General features: G+C 48.0%; 1 protein-coding gene and 1 long non-coding RNA gene across 2 annotated transcripts in view; one reads left to right on the forward strand and one right to left on the reverse strand.

Annotated features, from left to right (window-relative positions):
- Positions 1–2557, reverse strand: part of CMTM4 (CKLF like MARVEL transmembrane domain containing 4) — a 29525-nt gene extending 26968 nt beyond the window's left edge. Inside the window, exon 1 of the mRNA XM_021534723.4 lies at positions 2316–2557. Within this exon, the coding sequence (XP_021390398.3) occupies positions 2316–2501 (186 nt within the window). The 5' untranslated portion in view covers positions 2502–2557. The remainder of the gene's footprint in view (positions 1–2315) is intronic.
- Positions 2558–2985: 428 nt separating this feature from the next.
- On the forward strand, positions 2986–4383 carry LOC110472757 (uncharacterized). The gene is made up of 2 exons (XR_002465761.3): positions 2986–3350; positions 4190–4383. It is a non-coding gene; the product is annotated as an uncharacterized LOC110472757 (long non-coding RNA).
- The last annotated feature ends 7771 nt before the right edge of the window (positions 4384–12154 follow it).

Below are 12154 nucleotides of genomic sequence, written 5' to 3' on the forward strand. Positions count from 1 at the left end.
AATGGGCATTTGGCAGCAGTGACATCCAAGCCACAAGGAGCAGCAGTTTTCCTTCTCTCAGCACTACAGGGCAGTTTGTGGGAAGCCCTACAACCAAAGATTAGAACAAGCAGCAGCAATGTTTGCCTTGAGCTGATATTTTGCCTGTCAATCATGAATGTATTTTAAGTTTAATCCTGATGCTAAATTAAGCACACGCATTGTAAATTTTCTGCAACATTTTTTTACTATAACACACTCAGAGACTTCTATCCTAACCAATACATACCTTTTTCCTTTTTGTAATGTTTTTTTGAGTGCCAGGAGTTCCTTCTTGTTTTTAAGACATAGAGTTCTACACCACAGACTTTGTTACGTTTCAGTTCGTACAGTATTTTTGTAAAGGCATTATTGAATTTGTAACTGAAATAATTATACTTGGCAAATAAGCAACCTAAGTACACAGTGGAATGTGCTCTCCTTTCTTTTCCAACACTGCTCAGTTTTCCATTGGTTTGCAAATGTCAGTGGTCTGCTCTTCCATTACCATGAATGAGGAGTTTTTTGAGTACAAGTAACCAGGTGGTGCACAGCCTTCCACCCTACACCAGCTAATTTAATTTCTTTACTGCTGCCCCTCTGCATTCATACACTCTGGGAACCACATGCAATGGCTCAGATCGTTCTTATGAAAAGGGCACAAAGCATGGTTCAGCTCCTAAGACACTGCTCTGCAAGTATAAATCTCCCCAATGATTAACTGGGAGCAGCAGTGTCTTTGTCCAGGGACAAGGAAACCTCTCTAACTCCAGCAGAGCGTGGCTTTCCCCCATCTTTCTTTACATGACTTAAAAGCTTATGAGGTGTGCTCCATGTATCTTTGGGATTTGTTCCAAGTAAGTCAGATTTAATAATAAAAGATTCAGTTACGATCAGTAATCAGTCATTTTGATAACAAGTTTTTAACAGGACTTGCCACAGTTATTAGTGTACTGCAGAAAGGATCTACAGTAGGAACTGAAACAAAAATCCCGAGGGCGGATTATTTCAGCATATCAGGCAGCACCAACCCAGGATTTCCACCACACAGATAGTTTTTAACAGCTCGAAGACAGGTAGATGTTACACAGTGATGACAGATCCTTTGGCTTCAGTCCTGAACACACACAACGCACACACTGCTGGTCCCTGTTGTTTTACTGGGCTAACACGCTCACTGCTACCACTTGCAGAGCACAGATCCTACCCTGCACACAAGAGATGAAAACAAATCACACTCCCAAATCCTGGATTTTACTGGGCATTCACAAGAAATGAATTCATCACCAGAGTACTCTATAAACTTGTGTGCAGCTGAAGCCAGGATACTTCCAATGTGTTTTTCATGAAACCTATTGTGCGAGTCTTGCCTTGAACTAACCAGCAGTGGTTTTAAATGCCGAAGTTATAAATACAAAATTTAAAATGTTTCCGGCATCACACTTCTCAAAGAACTTGTTTAAGTTTTTTAAGTTACAAGAATTTGCAGCATCCTGTAAAAAATTACTTTAAAATTTATTTCAAGGTGATTGCTGTTCTCATAAAAGACATCTTGTCCTAATATCCTGATAAACACATTTGTTGATTTGAAAAATGTAAGTATCATAGTGACTTGGAAAGCAGATCGATGAAGGCAAGCATCGCCACTAGCACCACAGCAACTGCTGAAATGTTTTCCTGTTTCACTGCTGGGGTGGTCTAAGCCTTGTACGGGCTCCATCAAACTGAACCAGCTCAGGTGTCCAAAGCACACGAACGAACCCAGCTCACGTTTAATTTCACAGCACAAAACCTCACGTTTGGTGTTCGGGGTTTTTTTAAGGGTTTCTTTCTTTTTGCTCGGCGCACTTAGGAGAACTTCAGCCCGCTAAGGGCAAGGAGGCGAGCGAGGTCTCTGCGAGCCCCGAGCGGACCCCGGCCCCCCGCGCTCGGCACCGGCGGGTCCCGTGGGGCCGCCGGAGCCTCGCCCGGGAGCGGCGCCGCCGGGAGCGGGCTCCGCCGGGAGCGGGCTCCGCCGGGCGCGGGCTCCGCCGGAGCCTCGCCCGGGAGCGGGCTCCGCCGGGAGCGGGCTCCGCCGGGCGCGGGCTCCGCCGGGCGCGGGCTCCGCCGGGCGCGGGCTCCGCCGGGAGCGGGCTCCGCCGGGCGCGGGCTCCGCCGGGAGCGGGCTCCGAGGCGCGGTGCCGGCGCTCCGCGGGCACACGGCCCGGGCGGAACGCGGCCCCGGCGGCGCCGCGCGGCCCGGCCGGGCCCGCCCCGCGCACCGCCGGCCGCGGCCCCGCGCCCGCCGCCGTACTCACCACCTCGGCCAGCTTCAGCCTGCCGAAGGTGCCCCGCAGGTAGTCCAGGTCGCAGCGCAGGCCGCCCAGCCCGCGGCGCTGGCTGACGGGCTCCGTGGTGGGCTGGTAGGGGCTGCTGGCCGCCGAGATCATGGAGGCGCTGGACGCCTCGCCGTCGAAGCCTTCCAGGTCATCGCCGCTCCTCATGGTGCCGGTGCCGCCGGGGGGTGGCCGCGGGCTCGCCGCGGGCTCCGGGCCGAGCGCCGAGCTCAGCTACGGCAGCGAGGGCTGCATGGCCGCTCCGCGGCCGCCTCAGGCGCAGCGCCCGGGCAGCATGGCGCGGAGCGGGGCCGCGCCGCGGGGCGGAGAGGCGCGGAGCGCTGCCCGGCGCGGGGCGGAGAGGCGCGCAGGGTGCGCGGAGCGGAGCCGCGCCGCCCCGGAGCGGAGCCGTGCCCCGGCCGGCGGCGCGCAGCCCTGAGCGCCGCGGCCCGCCCCGCCGCTCGGGGCGCGGTCCCGGTCCCGGTCCCGGTTCCCGCAGAGCAGCCCAGCTCCGAGCGGCGCCGCCGCAGCCGCTCCTCCCCCGGCGCGGAGCGGAAAGGGCGGGCAGGGCCCGCCCCGGAGGGCGCGCAGCCGGGCGGTGCCTGCGCCGCGCCCGCCCCGCGGCGGGGCCGCGCACCTGTCCCGGCCCGGCCCGGCCCGGCCCGGCCCCGCCCCGCCCGGGCTGCTGCTGCTGCTGCCGCGGCCGCTGCCCGCCGCCGCTCGGCTTTCCGCGGCCGTGCTGGCACCGGGGCGCTCGCGGCCCCGGCTCGGCCCTCGCGGGCCCCGCTCGGAGCAGCCTCCGGGCCCGGCTCACGGCCGAGCCCCTGCGCTGACACCGCTCCCGAACGGCTCCGGCCGCGGAATCCTCCGCACCTTCTTCCACGAGTGTTGTCTTTAGAAGCGGTGACGTTTTCCAAGGTAGCCTTGACTGGCTCTGAATCACGTTTTGGGGGTACTTTTCCTTTTGCTATGTCACGACTAATAAGGACAGATTGGAACACGACCTGGCACATCCAGGTGAGTGAAATGCAGCTAAGCTATTTTTTTTAACACAGCCGTACTGCTGTGTACCACGGCGAAGTTCAAGTGTTCCGTGTGCATCCTTTGATCTGCCATGGTTATCAGCCAAGCTCTGATAGACTCGTACTCCTGTTCTTGTCACTGATAGTCTACACTGTCACCTGTTCCACCTTACAGGACTTTAGCACATTAACAATTCTAGCATCTTCCCCTGGCCTCCAAGAGTTTGACTGCTACAGTACTTACGTTTTCCATGAAGACTTTGGATTATCCACCTGGGGATTTCCTTTCCAGTTACCTGTGTGTTCTACTTCATGCCTCCCTTTCAATTCCCTTGAAATTCCATTGATCCTTCTTTTCATAGGTTCTGCCCTGTACACGTGATTTTTAATTGCAATGTATTTTTCTTCTTTCGTTTGGCCTCTGAATAAATATCTCCAAAGAAGGAGGGGCAAGGAGAGAGAACCAGGGAAAGAGTCAGGGACTGACTGTGCAAAGTCCTTCTGCAGCTTCTCTGCTACACCCTGTGTAGCAGGGTGAGGCTGATATTCTCAAGCAGGGTGAAGACTTGGGAGATGTGTAAAATAAAGTCATTGCCCTTTGGTGAAGGGTGAGCAGCAGGGTTAAGAAAAAAAATGAGAAAACATGAGCAAAGCATGGAGAAAGAGGGTAACTCTTGCTTGGGTCACATGAACCTAGCCTAACAATAGGAAATCACATAAGGAGAAAATCCCACTATGGCACAGGGCTGGACTAATGGGTGATTACAGTCTATTATTTCAGTTCTTGTATAACTCTGGGGAAATCAGAACTCTCACAAAGGTCTTTTTTTGCAGGAAGCATCACGAGTATGTGGTTGTCATTTAGGAGAGTGTCTCTGGATTGTAACTGAAGGCTCCCTGTCTGTTTCAGGAACACAGGTTATGCACATTTACCTGCAGAGACATTTAACCTTGATTTTGAAGGACTGCTGTTGCAGTTCTGGAAAACTGTCCTGAGCAAAACAATAAAAACATTTCTGAAACATCCAGTGAGTATTATTTTGGTTAATCTTTTGCAATTCTAACCAAAACACATCAGTGTGTTGGAAGAGAATCTAAAGGTGTGAAGAAGGACAAAGGGGGAAGGTGATTGAGTGGTTTAGCAAAAGGTGAGGTGGTAGGAGATCTTTACTCTGGCTGTTTGCTTAGTTTCTCCAGCACACCCTTCTGCAAACTTGTTAATAACTTCCTTCTCCCCTGGAGTGGAGGACACGGAGTGTAAATGTATTTAAATCATGAGAGCAGTGTGGGGTGCTGAGAGGTGTGGACACACCGAACCCCTCTGGTTCTGGGCAGCCAATTCCTGAGGCAGGGAGAGCACAGTGAGCAAGGGGAGGGCTGGAAGCAGCTCCTGAGTGTCCCAGCTGCCGGGGCACAGCCCTGCCAGGAGGGAGCACACCCAGCTCAGGCTGGGCTGGGATCCCCAGCGTGCTCCTGGATGGGTGGGTGGGCTGGACTGACTTGGCAAGGCCTGCTGAGGTTGCTGCCAACATTTAACAAAGGAATCCTTGACACACATTCTTGCCTGATACGGCACCTTTTCAGCTCTGCAGCACGGGAAGGAAAGTTTAATGTGTAAATAGAAGTAGTGATCCGGGAGAAAGGTCACTGCATTCATCCCCGCGGATCAGATCGCTCTCAGATAACTTTGGCTTTGCGAGTTTCCAGCACAGCCTGCCATTCCATTGTGTGCCTGCTCACGGGGACCAGGAAAATGGGGAACAGGGGCAGTGATCAGCACTCAAGACACCAACATAGTAGTGAGCTAATCAGATCAGGGAATTAATCACTGCGTTCTTCACGTGAGCTAAAATGTAACTGAAGAGTGAAAACAAGGAAGAAGCAGCACTGAGGTGAAAATCCAAGTATGCTGTTCATAGACACTGTAATTAAATGATCTGTTACAGAACAGTTAGGTCAGCTTTGACAGAATTAAAAACTCCCCATCAGAAAGAGTCTTCAGGACACTGGTCATAAATTAAAACCAACTATTGAGTTAGGTGTAAAAAGCAGCTGAAAGAGAATCTTAAATATTCTCAATGAACAAACTGAACACAGGGACCTTCATCTCTCAACTTTCATCTCAGCTGTTCCTACAACCTCTCATAAACTTGTGAACCAATTGTGGGCTCTTTTCATTAAGCACATTTAAATGCTATTTCCAAGATTAAAACTGTGACTCTATTCCAGCAGAATAGGGATATCAATTTAAAGCCAGGTTTTTAAAGTGCATTTATGTAGCTTGAACACACTTAAAAGTATTTTAATGCTTAAACATAAAATTTTGTAGATCTGAATGGTGCTTATTAGAAATGGTGCTTTAATGCATTTGAGAGTGTAAAAGGCATTAGAATTCTAACAGAAAAGTTACATCTGTGCAAGTACCTGAAAAGAGCTGAGAGGTTCTTTAAGAAAAGACTCCGGTATTTCCATGTGATCCACCAAAGGGAAGGAGCACTGGTATGCTGCCAAATTCCAAGAGAGCTGAGCAGTGATTAGAGTTTAACTTTGGCATCAGACAGGAGGCTTTTTTCCTCCTTGAAATTCTCGATGTAAAAAGTGCTGAAGCTTTTTCTCAGCTTTTCAGCTGGGGGAAAAGAAAAAAGCCAAGCCCCACCCTCAAAAGCTAATAAAGAACTTGCTTTAGGAAAACATGGGGTAGCTTTGAGTGCCTTAGTGCATTTTCCCAGTGTGGGAGCGTGGTGTGCACTGGTTCTGAAGCCACGAGCAGCATGGGAGGTGGGCAAATAATTTTGCCGAGTCAGAAGTAGGAATTAATACAAGAAAAAGAAACTGCGAGTTCTGGCACAGATTTTAAGCAGAAGGAAAATTGTCTGGGATGGTGGGGAGTTGTGAGGTCAGTTCTCTGTAATTCTGCTGAACAATGCCATGTGTGACAATCCCATGTCACCACATCCTGCCACAGCTGGGCACTGCAGCCTCCCAGCAGGACACCACCAGGAAAGGCGCCTCAGGAACAGCGAGGAGACCTGGATCCCATAGCTGGGAGTCAAAAACCAGCCCTGCCAGCTGAGGAAAGTCCAGAGAGAAGCAGAGAGAACAGAAAGATGCTGAGGCGAAGGGCAGCCTCTGAGAGCTTCTTGCCAAGTTCCACAGGCTGGGAGAACGATGCCCGTTTGGCCAGGATCTCTTGGGCACACACCACAGCACAGTGAGGGACTCCTGGGCTTTTCATCTGGTTAAAAAAGTGCAGCTTCAGTAGCCAAAAGTGATAGTGAGTCCTACTCCTCTCCTCACCTACAACATTGGCCCCTGCAGACTTTCTCCAACCTGGATTCCAGCCCTGAAGCCTTGGAAAACAAACGGAGCAGCCCTGAAGCCCCCGAGGCTTCAGCCTCTGGTGACAGTCCCCAGCCCCAGGGGTGCCACCAGCTCTCACAGCTGGGACCAGAGGCAGCAGCTGCTTAAGTCCCCACAGGACCCTGCTGAGGAGCTGCACAGGACTAAGGGGACAGGCAAAAGTGTCACTGCTGAACTTCACCATCACTATCAGGAAACTGTTTCCCTTTCAAAAACAAACCAAAAAGAAAAAAATCCTCTGTCCTTCCCCCCCCCCCACCTCCCCCAAAACAAAACCAATAAAGGCAATGCTGCCAAACAGATCAGTCAGATCCTTACCTTGCACACATGAACACGACTTCATGTCCTATTAACAATGAGCCATTCACAGAACTTTTTGGGTTTTTTTTACTCCAGGATTAGGGACTCACATCTCAGTCTGTATCATCTACTGGGCCTGTTTGGTAGTGAATGAAGAAGTCACTGACTCCTTTTACCTCCAAAAACTTCTAAGGGTACCTGCAAGTGCCAGAGAGGGGTTACTTTGCAGCCACAGCTGGGCTAAAGGGCAGCAGACATTCTACAGAGCAGAAGGCGAAATGAATTTCTATAAAAAAAGAGAAGCAAAATGCCAGATTCTTAAGAAAAGTGCCAGCAGACCTTTAATGGTGCTGGGAACCAGCCAAGACTGTGAGTTACATTTCTTTTGAAAGAATCCTGTATAATGAAGCACACTGAAAAAATATGCAGAGAGACTGACAGCAGTGTTTATTTTATTCATGGCACTACATTTATCCAGGGAACTGAGGGGAAAAAAAAGCCCTGGACTGGGAAAGAAGGTGGTGGTCTTGCAATAACACCATAAAATCATACAGACCTAGAGCAGAAGGCCAGAAAACTCTTGTTGCCTCTGCATGGACATGGGGATGCTGCAACTGTAAAATCAGAAGTTTTATAGAAGTGATGGAGCACGCAGGGTACAGCAGACCTTGGAGGGAAAGAGCCGGGGTTTATTTTTTGAGGAGGTGGGAAGCTGAAGGGAAGGATGAAAAAATTGTATAAACCATGTTTTATAAGAAAAGTTTTAAAGGCCCCTTAGCAGGGTTTAAAAAAAGATGAAGTACACTCACTACATTCTTTCTTTCCACGGACAGAACGGGCCAGTGAAAACAACTGACCTCAACTGTTCGAATCCTGTGTGTGTTGTTATGCAACAACCCAGCCAGTCCCCTGCACTTCTGGGGAACTGCACATGGTAGAGAAGTTCATTCCTTAATTACCCTCCTGAATTTGTTTTACTTACAGCTAACCTGCAGCTGATTGCTAACATCAGCAACTGTAACAGCAGTTCAAAGAATATTCCCTTTTGCAACAGCACCTAATTTCTCCATATGATAGAACTCTGTATTCAGCTCATCTGGCTCGTTCCCTCTCAGAGTATTTCTTTGGTTACATGGGTCTTCTACATGGAAGGGAAAGTTTTGGCTTTTTTGCCTTTTTTTTCAACAGGAAAAACCATTTCAAATCTTCCATCACTGGCTATAAACCCAAGGTAGGCATATGGCCCCAGCTCTCCACAGCCATACACAGAGGAACTAATAAATCCTGATTCCTTGCAGGCTTTCTTCTCTTCCCACCTTCCCCACCTCACCCCTCCCACCGAGGCCACTGCCCCAGCACCCTCCCCAGGGTCCCCTTGCACAGGGAGCAGTTTAGCTCCCATTTCTGTCCTCCAACTACTGCTAGAGCAGAAGGAAGCCAGCGCTGCGCCAGGTTCCGTGTCTGCAGACCACAGATCTTTCTTTGGCTGGGCTTGCCTAGGAACCAGCCAAACTTCCTTGGCAATCCCTGCCTAAAGCAGAGGAAATCTTTGGATTTATCATCTCCACCGAGCCCTTAATTTTCATGCAACTGGGATTTAGTCAGCTGTCTGCGAGATCTTTCATTTCACTGAAACTGGCCAAAAGATTTAAGTTATTTTTGAGGATGGGGTAGAACAGGACAGAGCACAAATGCAAAAGCAATGGAAACTATGCTAAAAATATTTTAAATATGACAGCATTCTCTTAATAGTTGGGTTGTACTTCTGTTTAGCTGAAAGGTGACTTGTGAGAAATTTTGACAGGCTTTTGCTGTTTTAATGTTTCAGATCCTGCCAGTTTCTCAGCATTGCGAGATACTGGTCAAAACATCCTGATTCAGCCAGTTAAGCACAGCTAATTTATAGTCATCTGCTGACAATCCAGTGTTGTCCTGGGGCATGTGTGCTCTTCCCAGGAAAATAAACCTGGGAGTACCAATTCAGGTTCACAGCATAAACAAATGCCAGTATTAATTCAGTAGCCCCCATCTCTTGCACAGATCAAAGGCTGATATTCCATTGCTTGTTTCCAACCCAGCCTATCACCACAGGAGCTCCCAACTCTTACCAAAGCTTGAGCCCATCTGTGGAGCTCAGGCTCCATCACCGACCTCCACAACTGAGTGAGAAAGAGCCACTTGTGGGTTTGGTTAGAAGTGCCCAGGGCTCTCCCTCCAGGACTTCTGCCTTTATTTTGCATTCAAGAGATTTTCTGTGCAGTCAGTGGCTGGTCTTTAATGAAATTGAATTCTCTCCTACTTCTCCCTCTCAGCCTGCAGGCACAGTAAATGAACTCTTTCAGAAGATCAGAAAATTTGGAAGCCCTTCACTTTCTGATAATCTCCAGAGCATCATCAGTATACCAAGTGCTTCATGGATAATCATTTTCCTTCTCTGGGAAAGAGAGGTTTTGATTTGGTGCCCCCAGAGCAAAGCACTGCCCTGCAGTCCCTCTCACTGAGGCCATGGACAACACACAGAAGGGATCTGATCTCAGCAGCCCTCTCCATCCATCCATCCATCCCCATTTCTCAGTGGTCCCACTCCCTCTGTTCTGTCAATTAAGTCCATTCCACTCCCTCTCTAAAAGGCAAGTCCTTGGCTTTTGGAATGCTGTCAGACTGGTCAGGTGGCTGCCAAAGCTCTACAATGACATTTTTCTTTTCTCAGTTCAATATTTCCTTGCACATGCTTGGAGTAGTTGCAACTCCATTTCTGGCATGTTTTGAGGGATTGTTTTGGGCAAGCCCAAGTTAAAGATGACATTTTTATGTCATAAAGCTACACTGCGTGTTACATACAAAACACTGTATGTACTGAAAACTCATGACACTTTCCAAAGGCAGCTTGCGCAAGTTAATTCAACTTTCTTGTGGACAGACACAACTGTTGGTTTTCAGTGCAGGACACTATTTCAGCTTTTGTTCTGAAAGAAATATACCAGTCAAACCAGTGTCAATTTAATAAACTTGAAATTAGAAAGGAGAACAGCTTAACTCATATTAACAAAATACATAGAACTGAATGAAATCGCTTTTCTTTAGGGAAAAATCAGCAGCTCATTCTTTAGAAGATACTTGGATGACAAAAATAATCAAAATCATCTGCCAAACAGGAATTACTGAGGGAAGCTGACAAGCAGTGTCTTTGCCTTTTGCCAGTGCCTTTGTAGGCATATCCAGCATTGTTACCTTCAGGCACCAATCCGACCACACCTGCCACCTCCTGGGCTTGGAATATTTGAGCTCCAGAAATGTTCAGCAAAACATAATTGTAATTAAATGGCAGGGAAAGGGGACTGAGGGATCTTTTCCTTCAGATAAAGTGTTACTACTCGTAATGTTGGTTCTGCTGCACAAAGTCTGCTACCAAAGGCAACAGAGAAAATTAATTGCTTCCCTTGGTTCTGACATCATCTCACAGACCTCCTGCATGTAATTACTAATGTGCTTCCCATAAAACCCTCCAGGAACTCGCAGCCTGGGGCTCTGACTCCTGGAACAAGCCAGGGATTACACAGCTCTTTCAGAGGGTGACAGTGCTCCAGATGCACTCACCCTGCCAGGTCACACTGCTGGCATCAGGCACTGCTGGGGCACTGCTGCACATGGTGCTTATCGGGTTAGATGACACAACTGCAAGCCTTTTCAATCTTATAAGACAGGTGAAACAGAATTAGGTGCCCCATCCTTCAGGTCTTTGGAGACATGCCTAATTTGGAAGCATTATAACAGCTTATTTATACTACCACTTGTCAAGAACTTCATTTGAGAAAACTCCTTGAGCTTTTCTCTAAACACTTGACTTTCACTGAGGTACATGTGGCTGCACAAATTGCTTCCTTTCACTCTTCCAGGGAGCAGAAATCCCACTCGATCCCATCCCATGCTCACCTGCAGTGCCCATTCAGTGGAGCTACTGATAAACACTTACAGGGGTGCAGGAATCTCACAGGAGCCAGCGGTATCTCAAAACAGCAGCTCTGACTGTTGGCTTTTGTGATTATTTGTGCTTCTTGTCTACTCCACACAGTGGGTCATTGAAGGAGAAGCTAATTATTACAAAGGCTGTAGCATGTCAGGCTAGAATTTTAACGTCAATTCTCTGAAGGGAAACTGAATTCCAGCAAAAGAGTGCCTTTGGAATTAAACCATGTCTATCCTATGAATATATTATTTATTTTTAAATGAAAAAGACCATATAACAGACAATTTTGGGTTTGGTACTAAACAGTCCATTCTGCTCTAAACACAGACCCAGATAAGCAGTCTCCTTCAGGTCACTGGTAACAGCCCCCAGCTTCTCCTATGCAGGTATTTGAACTGCAATGACTCAGAAATTCACTGTTTTGTTCAAGCAGAGGTTCTTAGCTGAGCAGTTCATTCTCTAACAAAACCCTGCCACACCTGAAAAGCCAGAGGGGTTAATGCCACCCATTTGGAACAGCACAGGCAGTGAAAGACTCTTCTAAGAACAGCTTAGAAAGCTTAAAGCAGCCTTCAGAAAGATTCTTCTGCACCAAAGCCTTATTATCCCATTTCTTTCCCCTATCTTGGGGACATTTTGCTTTGAAAAAAAAAAAAATTACAGTTGAAGAGCTGCAAAGTAAATGTAAGAGTTATAAGAAGTTCTTGACTTCCATCTGCTGTCACCATTTTTCCAAAGTCACTTTCAACTTCACCTCATCTGAAGATAAAGTCTTCACTTAGTTTTGTCCCAAACTCATATCATATATCATATCATATCAATCATAAATATAATTCTCTTAATATACTAAGATATATTTTCTAAAGCCCATCTTAAAGGGCTAAAATTGATTATTCACAATAATAAGCTAATGAAAACATTATGGCAATTCTAAAATGATAACTCTTTCATGGTCTCATAAGGATTCCCTTCTGAAGAAGTTATATTCCAGAAAGCCAAAGCTTAGCTGATTTATATTTCAGACGCAGGGTGACTCAACATTCATACCTAGAGCTTTAATCTGTGCAGGGAAACAGAGGCATCTGGTTGATATGAAATGAAACAAACAATGAAAACAAGCAGCAGAATCCTAATTAAATGCCCACTCCTTCTGTGCTTACTGGAAAGCTCTT

The sequence above is a fragment of the Lonchura striata genome, chromosome 11 (genome assembly GCF_050655825.1).
Source record: "Lonchura striata isolate lonStrDom1 chromosome 11, ASM5065582v1, whole genome shotgun sequence".
NCBI classification, from domain to species: domain Eukaryota; kingdom Metazoa; phylum Chordata; class Aves; order Passeriformes; family Estrildidae; genus Lonchura; species Lonchura striata.